This window comes from Euleptes europaea, chromosome 3 (assembly GCF_029931775.1).
Source record: "Euleptes europaea isolate rEulEur1 chromosome 3, rEulEur1.hap1, whole genome shotgun sequence".
Lineage (NCBI taxonomy): Eukaryota > Metazoa > Chordata > Lepidosauria > Squamata > Sphaerodactylidae > Euleptes > Euleptes europaea.
In genome coordinates, this window is record NC_079314.1 from 30,619,245 (window position 1) to 30,632,154 (window position 12,910).

At 47.8% G+C, this 12,910-nt stretch overlaps 1 protein-coding gene across 3 annotated transcripts in view; it reads left to right on the plus strand.

Annotated features, from left to right (window-relative positions):
* Positions 1-12,564, plus strand: part of KCNQ4 (potassium voltage-gated channel subfamily Q member 4) — a 125,703-nt gene extending 113,139 nt beyond the window's left edge. For all 3 annotated transcript variants that reach the window (XM_056846221.1, XM_056846219.1, XM_056846220.1), the window contains 5 exons: positions 6,062-6,282; positions 7,739-7,841; positions 8,660-8,791; positions 9,915-10,050; positions 12,346-12,564. In XM_056846221.1, coding sequence (XP_056702199.1) covers positions 6,062-6,282; positions 7,739-7,841; positions 8,660-8,791; positions 9,915-10,050; positions 12,346-12,564 — 811 coding nt within the window. The remainder of the gene's footprint in view (positions 1-6,061; positions 6,283-7,738; positions 7,842-8,659; positions 8,792-9,914; positions 10,051-12,345) is intronic.
* Positions 12,565-12,910: the final 346 nt, after the last annotated feature.

Here is a 12,910-nt window from a genome sequence, read left to right on the forward strand (position 1 = left end):
CCGCACACTGCCAAAGTATGGGGAGGTCTCTGCTTCCTTGAAAGACTTTCTGATGACCCTTCTGATGTGAAAGACCTTAAAAGAATCCCTTGCAAGGGCAATTTAGCGGACCTGGCCCTGGGTTTCTCTAGCGCCACATCTGTAGAATCCAAAGTTTCCGATGCTCAGGCAAACCCTGTTTGCGCTTGCAGACTCTGGCATGCGGGAAATGTTACGCGAGGACTGGCCCTGAAGTTATTTGCAGTGGCTGAGATGCATGGGGGCAGGGTGGAAGAGCGGGGGCGGGCAAGGAGCTTGTAGACCATCCCATCAAGGCAACCCAAGCAACAGGTCTGTAAACTCTTTCGCCCTGAACCCGCGGTAAGGTTGTGGTTTCCAAACACCGGCAAATGTTTGGAAGGTTATCGGAGGTTTCTTGGTGAGGAAATTTGCAATGTCAAATGAGCGAGACCTTAAGCAGCTGTAGTGACTTTGGAAACTTTGTTCCTTTGTAAAGCAGTTTAATACAAAAAAAGTCAAGCGAACCGTGCTTTCCTCACTTGCAAAATAAACAATAGCCATTCGCTGGGGAGAGAGGCTATACTTGGTGTGAAGAAAGTGCGCTGCACAGAATGGTACCCAGAAGTGTATCAGCAGCCTAAAGCCACTGCAGCTTCTTGAAACACTTATAGAGGCTGTGGAACTAAGTGGATCTGGAAACCGGCTGCGTGTAAGCTGGCTGCATGCCATTGCCTTGAGAAGGTGCAGAAAAAAGCAACCAAAATGATCAGGGGGCTAGAGCAACTGTCCTATGAGGAGCAGTTAAATCGCTTAGGGCTGTTTAGCTTGGGAAGAAGGCGGTTTAGGGAAGACATGATAGAAGTCTATAAAATTATGCATGGTGTTGAGAGAGTGGACAGGGAGAAACTTTTCTACCTCCCTCATAATACCAGAACGCAGAGTCATCTGCAGAAGCTGGAGGGTGAGAGATTCAAAAGAGATAAAAGGAAGTATTTCTTCACACAATGCATAGTTAAATTGTGGAACTCCCTGCCCTAGGATGTGGTGATGGCTGCCAACTTGGAAGGCTTTAAGAGGGGAGTGGACATGTTCATGCAGGAGAGGGCTATCCATGGCTGCTAGTCAAAATGGATACTATTCATGATACATACCTATTATCTCCAGCATCAGAGGAGCATGTCAATTATATTCGGTGCTTTGGAACACAGGCAGGAGAATGCTGCTGCAGTTGTTTGTTGGCTTCCTAGAGGCGCCTGGTTGGCCACTGTGTGAACAAACCGCTGGACTTGATGGACCTTGGTCTGATCCAGCATGGCCTTTCTTATGTTCTTATGCTTTTTGAGTGCATCGTTTTTGAAAAAGTTTGACAGACCCGGACTTCTCGTGTGATGGGTTCCTCCCCCCCCCCCCCCGTTCAAGCTTCTGAAATCCCCTTTGGATTCATGGAGGGCTCTACAACCCAAATCCTATTTTACTGTTTTATTGAATGTCCTGTCCTGTTGATTTTATTGACTTGCTCTGAAATCTGCCTTGAGTCCCAGTGAGAAAGGCGGACTGTAAATAATGTAAATAACTAAGTAGGATCTGATATTTTCTGAGGAGCCAAAGGCCTCTCTGGACCCCGTAAGCTGTACATGGGCTCTGGAACCAAGATGTTGAAACATCATTATAAGGGCATGCACAGAGCAGACTTCTGTGCCACCTTAAACCACCACCCCTGCAGCATGGCCTGTTAGGTTATGATAGATGGCAGGTCTGAAAGGCTGCATCCTTACAACCCAACTTTGCCAAGGAAATCCGATATCAGACTTTTGAATCTTGGAGCTTCTGACAGCAGATTTCTGTTCACTTGCTAAACTGTATTCTCTTCAATTTGCTATCGCTAATGGTTTTGATGTTGTACAGACGCGGCAGAATCCTTACCCAGAGAGATCTACCACCTGAGGGCTAGAAACTTGCCTTGTTCTTTTGGAAAAATAGTGAAAGTTGATATGCCCTGGAAGCCAAATTCTATGCTCTTACAGGGGGTCTATGTGTTGTGTCAAAATGGCAGCCAACCAGACTTGGGTCCATTGGGCTGAGAAAGTGCAGAGATGTGGTGCTCCTCTTGCGTAGGCCACCCCAGGCTGGCCTCCAAACATTTTGAAGCAAGGCCTTCAATTGGATCTGACTCATTTGTCTTCTGGCTCTGGATCGCTCACAGCAAGTGATTCCTTAAACCTGATTGTTATGGGGGGGAAATGTAGTGAATCACTGGTTTTCGGCCTGTGCTCTGGGGAACCTCAGGGCCAAACTACACATCATGTTTTTTGGCAAGCTGGGTGTAGGTTCCCCCAATCCAGCTTGCGTTCCCTGCAAAGGGAGCTCTTTTCAGCTTGGAACTGCAGCGTGGGGGGCTCCTGCCCCCCTCACCTGCTTTTTCAGAGTTGAAGCATCCCCAGTAGGGAGTTATTGATGTCACTTTGGAGCAGCTTGTGGAGTATTCCGAACCCAAGTGGCTCCAAGATTATGTTAAGAACTCCCTGTCAGGGGTATTGCAACTTCTGAAAACAGCGTGCAGTTTCAAGCCAAAAGGGGCTCGCTCTGTACCATCAAACATCATTCTCTGCCGTTTGTCCGCAGGGAATGCAACTTGGGTTGGGGGAACCTCGACCCAACTCACCAAAAAGCATAATGTGCAGTTCAGCTCTCAGTGAGAAGTTCAGGAAATGCTGGAAATTATAGTCCACCCTGCACTATCTGTTGCCCCTTGCAGGAGAGTGCAAAGGTGTGTTTCTAGGGCACGCTCTTAGCTCATGGAATAAGGCTCCACTGTCCCTCTGCATCTTTCCGCGTCCCTTCACCTCTGCAGTCCACTGCGACATGCTGTGAGTCCTTGGTAGATAAGCAGGCTTCCTGGCAATGGCAGAATGTTTCCTGAGCAGATAAACATTGCTCTTGTATCTGATGCCGGGATCTAGCCGTGAACTCTACCGAGTAATCCGTTGCCTGGAAAACACATCGTGTGGCTTGGCCTTTCTGATAAACGAGGCATCCTAGGCTGTCAGTTTCCCCAAGTATTTTATGAGCAATCAGGGTAGACTCTCGCCATTTGTGGGGGATGTGAACGATGAAATCTGCAAAATGCTCCAAGGCAGGGGGTCTGTTCCTTCTAGGAATAAAATATCCAAATTTCCTTCAAAATGTAGTGATCAATGTCATTACATTGATGGTGCGGTGGGGCTAAAAGCCAGCCGGAGTCTTGTGCAATCAAATTGCAGACTGAAAATAAGTGAAATCATGAGTTAGCAAGATGCAGGGGGCGAGGGTCTACTGTTCAATTTAAGGTTTTGGTTGCTCCCCCTTGACCCCTAGTGGAATGACCCAAACCATACTCAGCTTTCTAAGATGTCCACAATTCCACCCCCAGCAGAATCCGCCACCACGACAGCTTTCCCCAAAGAGGCTTCAGGAGACATGCAAAGCTCCTGATGGATAGAAGTGTTGCCAGCGGTAGTGTCAAGGTTCTCGTCCTCTTCCTCCCACCCCTGGCCTTGCTTGGGTTTTCAAATTCAAATTTATTAATACTGTCGACTGACCGATCACGTGCCAACATATCAAAATATCCAGAGACAATAGTTTGGCACCGCAGAAACTCAGACTGCCCATACATATAAAGGTATAAGGTCAATAAAAGCAACCCCTGGTTAAAATTATAATCTTAACATTGATAAAATTGTAATACATTCTAACAATCCTTCTCTAATAAAGTTCTGCGTATTTTAATAGCAACAGCACAGAACTTGTCAGTTTGGAGCGTAAACTGAGGGTCTTCTCCTAATGGGAGCTTCTTTGCCCAAAGCTCAACTGACTCCTCAGGGAATTTACCAAATGGGGGAAAAAAAGCTTTGATCTAACTTTGTGGTAGAACGGGCAACATATCAGTGCATGTTTAATGGTTTCAATGTCCCCTGTTCCACACGGACATAACCTCTCTGATCTAGGGATCTTCTTATATCCTTGCTTGGGTTGCAAGTCTCGCTGTCTTTCCAGGGGAGATGTTCCCGGCCCCCAAGCCGGAACATTGGACAACTAAGTAAGACTCTCTTATTTTAGTTGGCTCCCATGCATGGAGTCGTTCAAAACCTCCAGGGTATCCAAACATCTCCTTTCCAGGTATCCTTGGTCCAGCGGTGTCTTGTTTTTCAGTGTCTCTGTCGGTTGCTTGTTCTAATGTTTTGGTGTCTTTTGTTTGCAGCCTTTTACCGTAAGTATCATTCAGCAGCCTGATTCCGACCTGAGTTTGTGGCATGACTTAATTTTGTCCGACCCCCCCCCCCTTGTATCTCATTCATCCATTGTCAGAAAACAGATCAGGGTCATTACGGTCAGGGCGTTGTGTGTGTGTGTGTATGCATCAAAACTGCACGTAGAATTATTCAAACTTAGCAGCGACTAGATTCTACGATGTATGTTATGCAAATATGCATGTGATCCTCTTTGCATAATTTCTTCTGTTTGTCATAGGGAGAAGGGCAAGTTAATTCTCACTGAAGCCCCATTCCCTTGGGATGTACTTTCTGAGATTGGACTCTGCTTTACCCACTTACCTCCAAACATTTTAGCAAGCATAGGGGCTAGAAGCTTGCTTTTTAAATTATTTTTAGACAAAAGCTGATATTGTAAGCTCCTCGGTCTATAAAAATGCTCAAGGCCACTCATGGCATTGTTAAAAACGTCATCAAAATACTAGTTGTAAAGCAATCCTCAGATCAATGAAAATGGAGAAAAATGACAGCAAATGACAGTTATAAAAGCAGCAGCCGCTATAGAATGAGAGCATATGCAAAAGAAGGAAAGAAGCCAAGCAAAATGCCTGAATAAGTGGGGGTGGGGGGAGATTCAACTGGTGCCAAAATGTAACAAGCAGGCCCTGTGGGAAAGGCATGCTACAATAAAGCCACCACCACAGAAAAGACCTTGTCTCCGGTAACCTGACTTCTGAAGGTGGCTGCACCATGGAAGAGGGCCCCGATGCTGACCTGAAGTGGCAGGCTGGCTTTCTCCTGGGAAACAATGTCAGTGAGGAGGGTGTTTTAGCCTTGCTTTCTTTTTGGCATACTACATTTCTAGGTGCGGGAAACCAAATCTGAGTCCGCTGTGACTCACAAAAGGTTATACCCTGGGACATTGTGTTGGTCTTTAAGGTGCTACTGGATTTGAATTTTGTTCTACAGACTGACACGGCTACCCATCTGAAACTAGGTCCACGGGGTGGCTTTTATTTTTTGCATAGATCTGCACTTGATCCTGTGAGTCCCACCTGCAGTTTGGTGGCAGGGAGCTGTTCCTGTTGACAGCAGAGGATAGGACTTGCAATAATGGGTTTAAATTGCGGGCGGAAAAGTACCAGCTGGATGTTAGGATATTTTTTTTGCAGTAAGAGTTGTTCAGCGATGGAATCAGCCACCTAGGGAGGTGGCGAGCGCCCCCTCACTGGCAGTCTTTAAGCAGAGGCTGGACAAGCACTTGTCAGGGATGCTCTAGACTGATCCTGCATTAAGCAGGGGGTTGGACTAGATGGCCTGTATGGCCTCTTCCAACTCTATGATTCTAAATTGGAGGTAGGCTCCATCCTCTGACTCTGAGGTTCTGGATCAAACTGTTGACTTTCTGATAAGCGAGCATGGCCACAGCGCGCCTTGTTTTTCAGTAGATGTCACAGCAAGGTAACTGCTGAGTCTTGACTAGGTCAGCGGCCCCTTCTTCAAATATTGATTTCAGAACCTTGCAAAGTACCGGTAATAATGTTTTCCCATGCTGGGATTAGGCCACTGGGGGATAGAGGAACACTAGGATTTTCTCATTAACCAATCTGGACTCCTGGAGTTGTAAGACTCCAGATCAGTTGGGGTGACCAGTGACCAGATTAGCTTCAGTCTTGCATTGGATCAGATTCCTGTAAATACGAGGCAGGCTCTCTAGTGCCCCCCTTTGGGTGGCCTGTGCTCATCCCTCCGCAGCGTAAGAGCTTTCCTACCACCCTGTTAACTTGCGCCATTTCCCCTCCTACCCTTTGCAGCAATAAAATGGGCATCAAGGACCGCATCCGCCTGAACAGTTCCCAGAGGCAGGGCAGCCGGGGGAAGCATCAGCATCTGGCCCCACCTCTCCACCGCTCTCCCAGCACCGAGAATGTCCACGAGGCCGTTAGCACCACCAAGGTGCAGAAGAGCTGGAGTTTCAATGACAGGACAAGGTTCCGGGCCTCATTGAGGCTGAAGCCCCGGACCCCAGTGGAGGGTAATTTGGAGCCAACCAAGGAATTGAGGTTGAGAGTTTTTGGCAATGGGGGGTTGTCTTCTAAGAGAGCCAGCATGGTTAAGAGCGGTGGTTTGGAGCAGTGGGCTTTAATCTGGAGAACCGGGTTTGATTCCCTCACTCCTCCACATGAGCGGTGGAGGCTAATCTGGTGAACTGGGGTTGGTTTCCCCACTTCTGCACATGAAGCCAGCTGGGTGACCTTGGGCTAGTCACAATTCTCTTAGAGCTCACTCAGCCCCACCTACCTCACAGGGTGTCTGTTGTGGGGAGGGGAAGGGAAGGTGATTGTTAGCTCGTTTGAGTCTCCCTTAAGTGGTAGAGGAAGTCGGAATATAAAAACCAACTCTTGTAAGAGGCAGCAAGGGATCATTCTTAACATGCACTTCTCAATCGGGCATGCAGTTTGTATTTGAAGTATGTTCTGCTCTGAATTGGTCTTAAAATAATGAAGAGAAGTAGAAAATGGGTTCTTTATTCAACCATTTGCAACTCTCAAAATAGCTTTGGCTTAGGGTTCTGTTGGTCACATCCTCGGAGAGCAGAGCTGGAGGTATATGTTAGCGTAGAGAGAAACGTCCTGTGCGTATATGCTCAGAGGTAATTTCCTGCCTCAGAAGTCACAGAGAATGTTAAGGCAACTACCAGCTTTGTGAACTGGGAATGGATGTGATTATTTACTGGGGGGGGGGGGCGACATGATATAGCCCGATCTCGTCAGATCTCAAAAGCTATGCAGGGTCAGTACTTGGAAGGGAGACCACCAAGGAAGGCTCTGCAGAGGAAGGCAATGGCAAAACCCCCTCTGCTTCTCACTTGCCTTGAAAACCCTTTGCTGGGGTCACCATCAGTCGACTGCGACTTTACTGCACTTTACACACACACACACATACCAGGGGTGGGGTGTGTATCCAGGTATAACACACAAGGAAAATGCACATGTGCTGTAGTGGCGTATGCAGATGAAGAGTGCATGTTTTAACATGTATGCACTCTCTCTCCCGCCCTGTGCAGTTCGGATTTTTTCCTAGGAAACCCCAAGCGAAAGAAAGGGCAAAGAGCTGGTGGAAAGGTACAAACGTTGGGGAGGGGGGATTGCTTGTAAGGCTAGTTTGGCGCCTGACCCATTGGGAGCTGTCTTTTTCAAATGCGCTCAGAAACTGTGCATGAAGCACACCTCTTCCTCACAGTCTCAGTCTGCCAAGCATCACAACATGTCGCGGGACCTGTCTGAAGCACCCAGCCTTCTTTAGGGGGCAGCAGAGCCTTCAATAAACAGTCAGAAGGAGCAAGAAAACCAGAACTAAGGGTGGCACAAGGGTGGGAAGAAATTCTGGAGGCCTTGGGAGGCAAATGAATAGGAGAGAAATGGTCAGGGCTGTGTCTGGGCAACCTAGAACTCAAGCAAACTCTCTTCCTTTCCTGTTTCTGCCAACAGTCGATGGCCCCACCGAGGATAGTAACGAGGAGAAGGGCTATCAGTGTGACTTGACCTTTGAGGACATCATGCCTGCTGTGAAGACCTTGATCAGGGCTGTCAGGTGAGCCCAGGGGGGTGCTGGGTGACAGGGAACCAGCGCTCTCAGGTTTGGCCCCGTTTTTGTCCGACTTGGAAGACTTCACACCATTTTGGGGGCTTACCAGTGTGGCCTTAGCTCCTCACCCCGAAACAGCTGCTTGTTAACTGGCTTTCAAGGAGACTATTTGAGCTTCAACCTACAAAGGTGGTAGAGTCGTGGCTCCTTGGGGGAGCAAGCAGAAGGAGAGTTTGGTTTCAGGCTTCCAGTTAAAGGAGCCTAGGCAGCCATCTTCAAGTAATTGAAGGGCTGTCATATAGTTATTTCTTGTTGCCCCAGAAGGTCGGATCAGAACCAACGGGTTGAAATTAAATCAAAAGAATTTCCATCTAGACATTAGGAAGAATGTTCTAACAGAGCGGTTCCTCAGTGGAGCAGGCTTCCTTGGGAGGTGGTGAGCTCTCCTTCCCTGGAGGCTTTTAAGCAGAGGGTAGATGGCCATTGGTCAGCGATGCTGATTCTATGATTTTAAGCAGATCATCAGAGGGAGGGCATCTTGGCCATCTTCTGGGCATGGATTAGGGGTCACTGGGGGTGTGTGGGGGGGAGGTAGTTGTGAAGTTCCTGCATTGTGCAGGGGGTTGGACTAGATGACCCTGGTGGTACCTTCCAACTCTATGATTCTAGGGCTAGAAGAATTCCCTGGCCTGGGCCCTTGGAGAACCACCACCAGCTGAAACAGACAGTAGGCTCGGTGGTCTGGGGCAGCTTCATGATTCCAACAGTTTCCTTCTGGCCTCTGAAGCGTCGCCTTGTTCTTTTTTTTTTTTTTTTTTTTGCAGGATTCTTAAGTTCTTGGTGGCCAAAAGGAAGTTCAAGGAGACGCTGAGGCCATATGACGTCAAGGATGTTATCGAGCAGTATTCAGCTGGCCACTTGGACATGCTTGGTAGGATCAAGAGTCTCCAGACACGGTGAGCCGATCTGCCGGTGCCTGTTGGTGTTTCTCCATTGACTCCTTAGGAGAGCTGGTTTTGTCCCTGAAACTGGGAACCTAGCACTGTCTCTGGCTGTGCCTAAGAGGGCAGGAGACAATTACAACTGGGAAAGCTAGTGAAGTTGAGAGTAGGTGGAATTGGGCCAGTTTGATCCAGTGGATTCATTCAGAATAAAGCAATGCTGTACATTCCTGAGGGTACCGGCATTTCAAAACCCTATGTGCATCGAAGGTTGCCACCTCCTGGACACAAAAGATGAGACCCTAACTGAAGTACCTGGTAAGCAAGTACTGGTAAGCTCTCCTTCTCTGGAGGTTTTTAAGAAGAGGCTAGATGGCCATTTGTCAGCAATGCTGTTTACCACTGCGGATCAGCAGTGTGTTTATTTGGCTCAGAACCTGAGAGATCTGGAATTGCCTTCTTCCATGGGTTCCTTGTGCTATCTTGGACAAGTGACTCTCTCCCCATCTGGCACCTCAGTAGGTTGGAGTCCCAAACATGGTGCCTGCTGAGTGTTTTTAGAAATTGAGTGGAATCAGGTGGGGCTTTATTCCCAGCAGAGCTTCTGATTGGCCATTGGAGATCTACCAGACACTGCAGGGGTGTGTGGGAGAGGTAGTTTGGAATTCCTGCATTGTACAGGGGGTTGTAGATGACCCTGATGGTCACTTCCAGCTCTATGATTCTATGAATCTGTGATTCTACCTAGAATAGAAGAATCATAGAGTTGGAAGGGACCACCAGGGTCATCTAGTCCAACCCCCGCACAATGCAGGAAATTCACAACTACCTCCCCCCCCCACACCCCCAGTGCCCGCTACTCCATGCCCAGAAGATGGCCAAGATGCCCTCCCTCTCATAATCCACCTAAGGTCATAGAATCAGCTTTGCTGACTGGTGGCCAATCTAGCCTCTGCTTGAAAACCTCCAGGGAAGGAGAGCTCACCACCTCTGGGATCAGGGCCTCCACTGGTGTACCAGTTGCCGCCAGGAAGCTCTTGGTGCCTCGCTGGGCTGCCCAACAGGGATATCTTATGAACTGCCCCAGCACTTAGTCCCCTGTATGATTTTGTTGTCTTCTCTTTGTTTGTCCCGATAGCGTGGATCAGATTGTGGGGCGGGGCACCATCGCAGTTGAAAAGAAGACACGCGAGAAAGGGGAGAAGGCGCTGCTGGAGGTCGAGCTGGTAGACGAGCTCAGTATGATGGGCCGGGTCGTCAAAGTGGAGAAGCAGGTATGATGACTGAGGGAGGCAGGAAGGACGCGGAGCCGGTCGGTTTCTTCTGCCCTGCTGTACTCACAAGCTGCGGCTAGGTTCCCTCTCCGCCACTCCCATGCTTCAGTGCTTGCAAAGGGGTGAAAACTGGGCTGTGCTAACAGACCTGGAGAAAAAATGTCCCATGCCTCTGATAGAGCCTTCCCTGTGTAGAAATGGACATCTAAAATTTTTGTCTTTAACTAACTAACTAACTAATTAATTATATTTATGTTATTTATAGTCTGCCTTTCTCACTGGGACTCAAGGCAGGTTACACAGAGCAAAAATATGATCAACAGGATGGGACAATCAGTAAACAGTCAGGATTTGGGTTGCAGATCCAACCAGAAGTCTTAAAAAAAAGGAACTGAAGCAAAGCAGAAGTGTTATCATGACACATTAAATGATGCAAAATTACACATCGGAAGCCAACCCACAGCCAACTATATGCAATAGTACAGACCACAGTTCCCCAATAATCTATTCAAGTGACTTTGTGAGTGAAGCCTTTTATTACAGTGTTGCCCTATTGCCTGCATAGAAAAGCCTTCTTGGTTCAGTTTTGCATAGTTTGCAGAAAGCTAGGAGAGTGGGAGCCTTCCTGACTTCCTCAGGCAGGCCACTCCACCAAGGTGGGGGCCACGGTGGAGAAGGCACACATACGGGCAGAAGTTGACTTTGCCCGTTGGTGCGTTGGCACCTGCAGAAGACTGCTGCGATGAGCGAAGCAGTCACGGCGAAGCACAGGGGGAGAAGCGGTCTCGCAGATATGCGTGTCCAAGGCCACAAAGGGCTTTGTATGTGATAGTGAATGCCTGAAATTGATTCTGGTAACAAATGGGCAGCCACTGAAGCGCCTACAGGATGAGAGTAATATGCGTGCTCCATCTGGCTCCCAATAATAGCCGAGCCGCAGCATTCTGCACTGACTGGAGTTTCCAAGTTGATTTTGAGGGGAGACCCATGTATAGTGCATTGCAGTAGTCTAGTCTGGATGTTACTGTGGCGTGGATCCAGGTGGCCAGATCAGCTGTATCAAGGTAAGAGGCCATTTTTTGAGCTAGGCTGAGTTGGAAGGAAGCCTTTTTTGCAACTGCATTAACTTCTCCAGCATATAATAACACATATATTATTATCACCAGGGTGAGCAGCATCACCCTTTGAAAAATGTGTTCCATGCACGTTAGATGAGGTCAGAAAAAGGCTGTGTTTCATGGTGGGGAGGTAGCAGCATGATTGATGAATTGCACTGGAGACTCCAGTTGAGGTTCCTCTTGCAAAGTGATCTTCCTATCTCCTCGGATGGAGCTGGCTCCAAGACTCCTCCAAGGCTGGTGTCCTTGATGGCCTCTCCTCTTTGGACCAGAGGCACCAACTTATTTGTTTATTCACTTGCAGCACTTTTTATACCACCTTTCTGCCCAATCAGAACCACCAAGGCAGCTAACAGTTAAAACGTTCTCAAAACATACCATGAAGACATTGAAAACCAAAACAGAAATACTACTGAAAGCACATATAACAGTAAGCAAAACATAGCTTGAGGTAATCCCAGACAAAACAAACAAAAAACGGTCTTCACCCACTGGTGGAAATGACAGAAGAGCAAGATTCACATTCAGTAGCACCTTAAAGACCACGAGATTTTCAGAGTATAAGCTTTCGAGCATCTGATGAAGGGAGCTTTAAATCTCGAAAGCTTATATGCTGGAAATCTTTGTGTGGGGGATGGGGGGAAGGAAATCAATCCCTTCTTGTGGGGTAATATCCCAGCACTGACTAGATGCAGGATATTCCACCTCTAACAGCAGAGTCCTTAAACAGCCAATTCTATAAATGTGGAGGAATTTTGAATAGCACATGTATCAAATGTTTAAGAAAAACTGTTTTAATAAATGTTCATAAAGTCTTTCAAAACAAACGTTTTCTTTAAGAGGTTTCTGTAACTTTTACCTCATCTTGACTAAAACAGTGTAACATCTTGAGAGAGTGTGTGAGAGGAAGACAGAGACAGGCAGTTATCAGTGGCTGTTAGCAGCATCAGTTAGTTACAGTAACTGTCAACAGAAGGGAGGGGCTGATTCTGGAGGAGGAAAGAATCCTCTGTCACTCAAATGAGGCTCCAGAGATTTTCCCAACAATCTTGTTGGTCTTTAAGGTTATACGGAATGTGAATCTTGCTTTTCTAACTGCAGACCAACACAGCCACCCATCTGAAACCAGATGGCAGAAGGGAAACAGACAACAATCCTAGGCTCTCTTTTTCTGCAGGTGCAGTCTATCGAGCATAAACTGGATTTACTACTGGGTGTTTACTCACAGTGCTTGCGGAAGGGCTCCATGAACTCCTTCAGCCTGGCATCCATGACGATCCCTGCCGGTGACCCCGACATAACATCTGACTACCACAGCCCCGCGGACCATGAGGACCTCTCCGTCTCCGCTCAGACCCTGAACATCTCTCGCTCTGCTAGTGTCAACATGGACTAAGGTGTAGCACCCGGTCCAGGCATTTAGTAGTCAAACACCCGCCATAGCGGGGAGGGGGAGGCAGAGAGAAGGTAACCTGTCTGCTTCCAGGACAGTGAGGAAAGGAAGGCAGACTTCTTATGACTCCTTATAACAGGTGATGTCTTCTGGCATGCCTAGGCCTCCTTCAGCCTCCTTCAGACTTGAATGGAGACAGTTCTCCTGACACCTCAACAGTTGCCTCAACTTTACTTGAAGTCTTCCAGCTGTGGGCAAAGCCACAAGCACTGGACGTCCCAAAGAACGCCATGGCTTTTAAAGAGAATGCTTCAAGGTGGCACCCACCGATTGCAGCCAAGAAACTCTT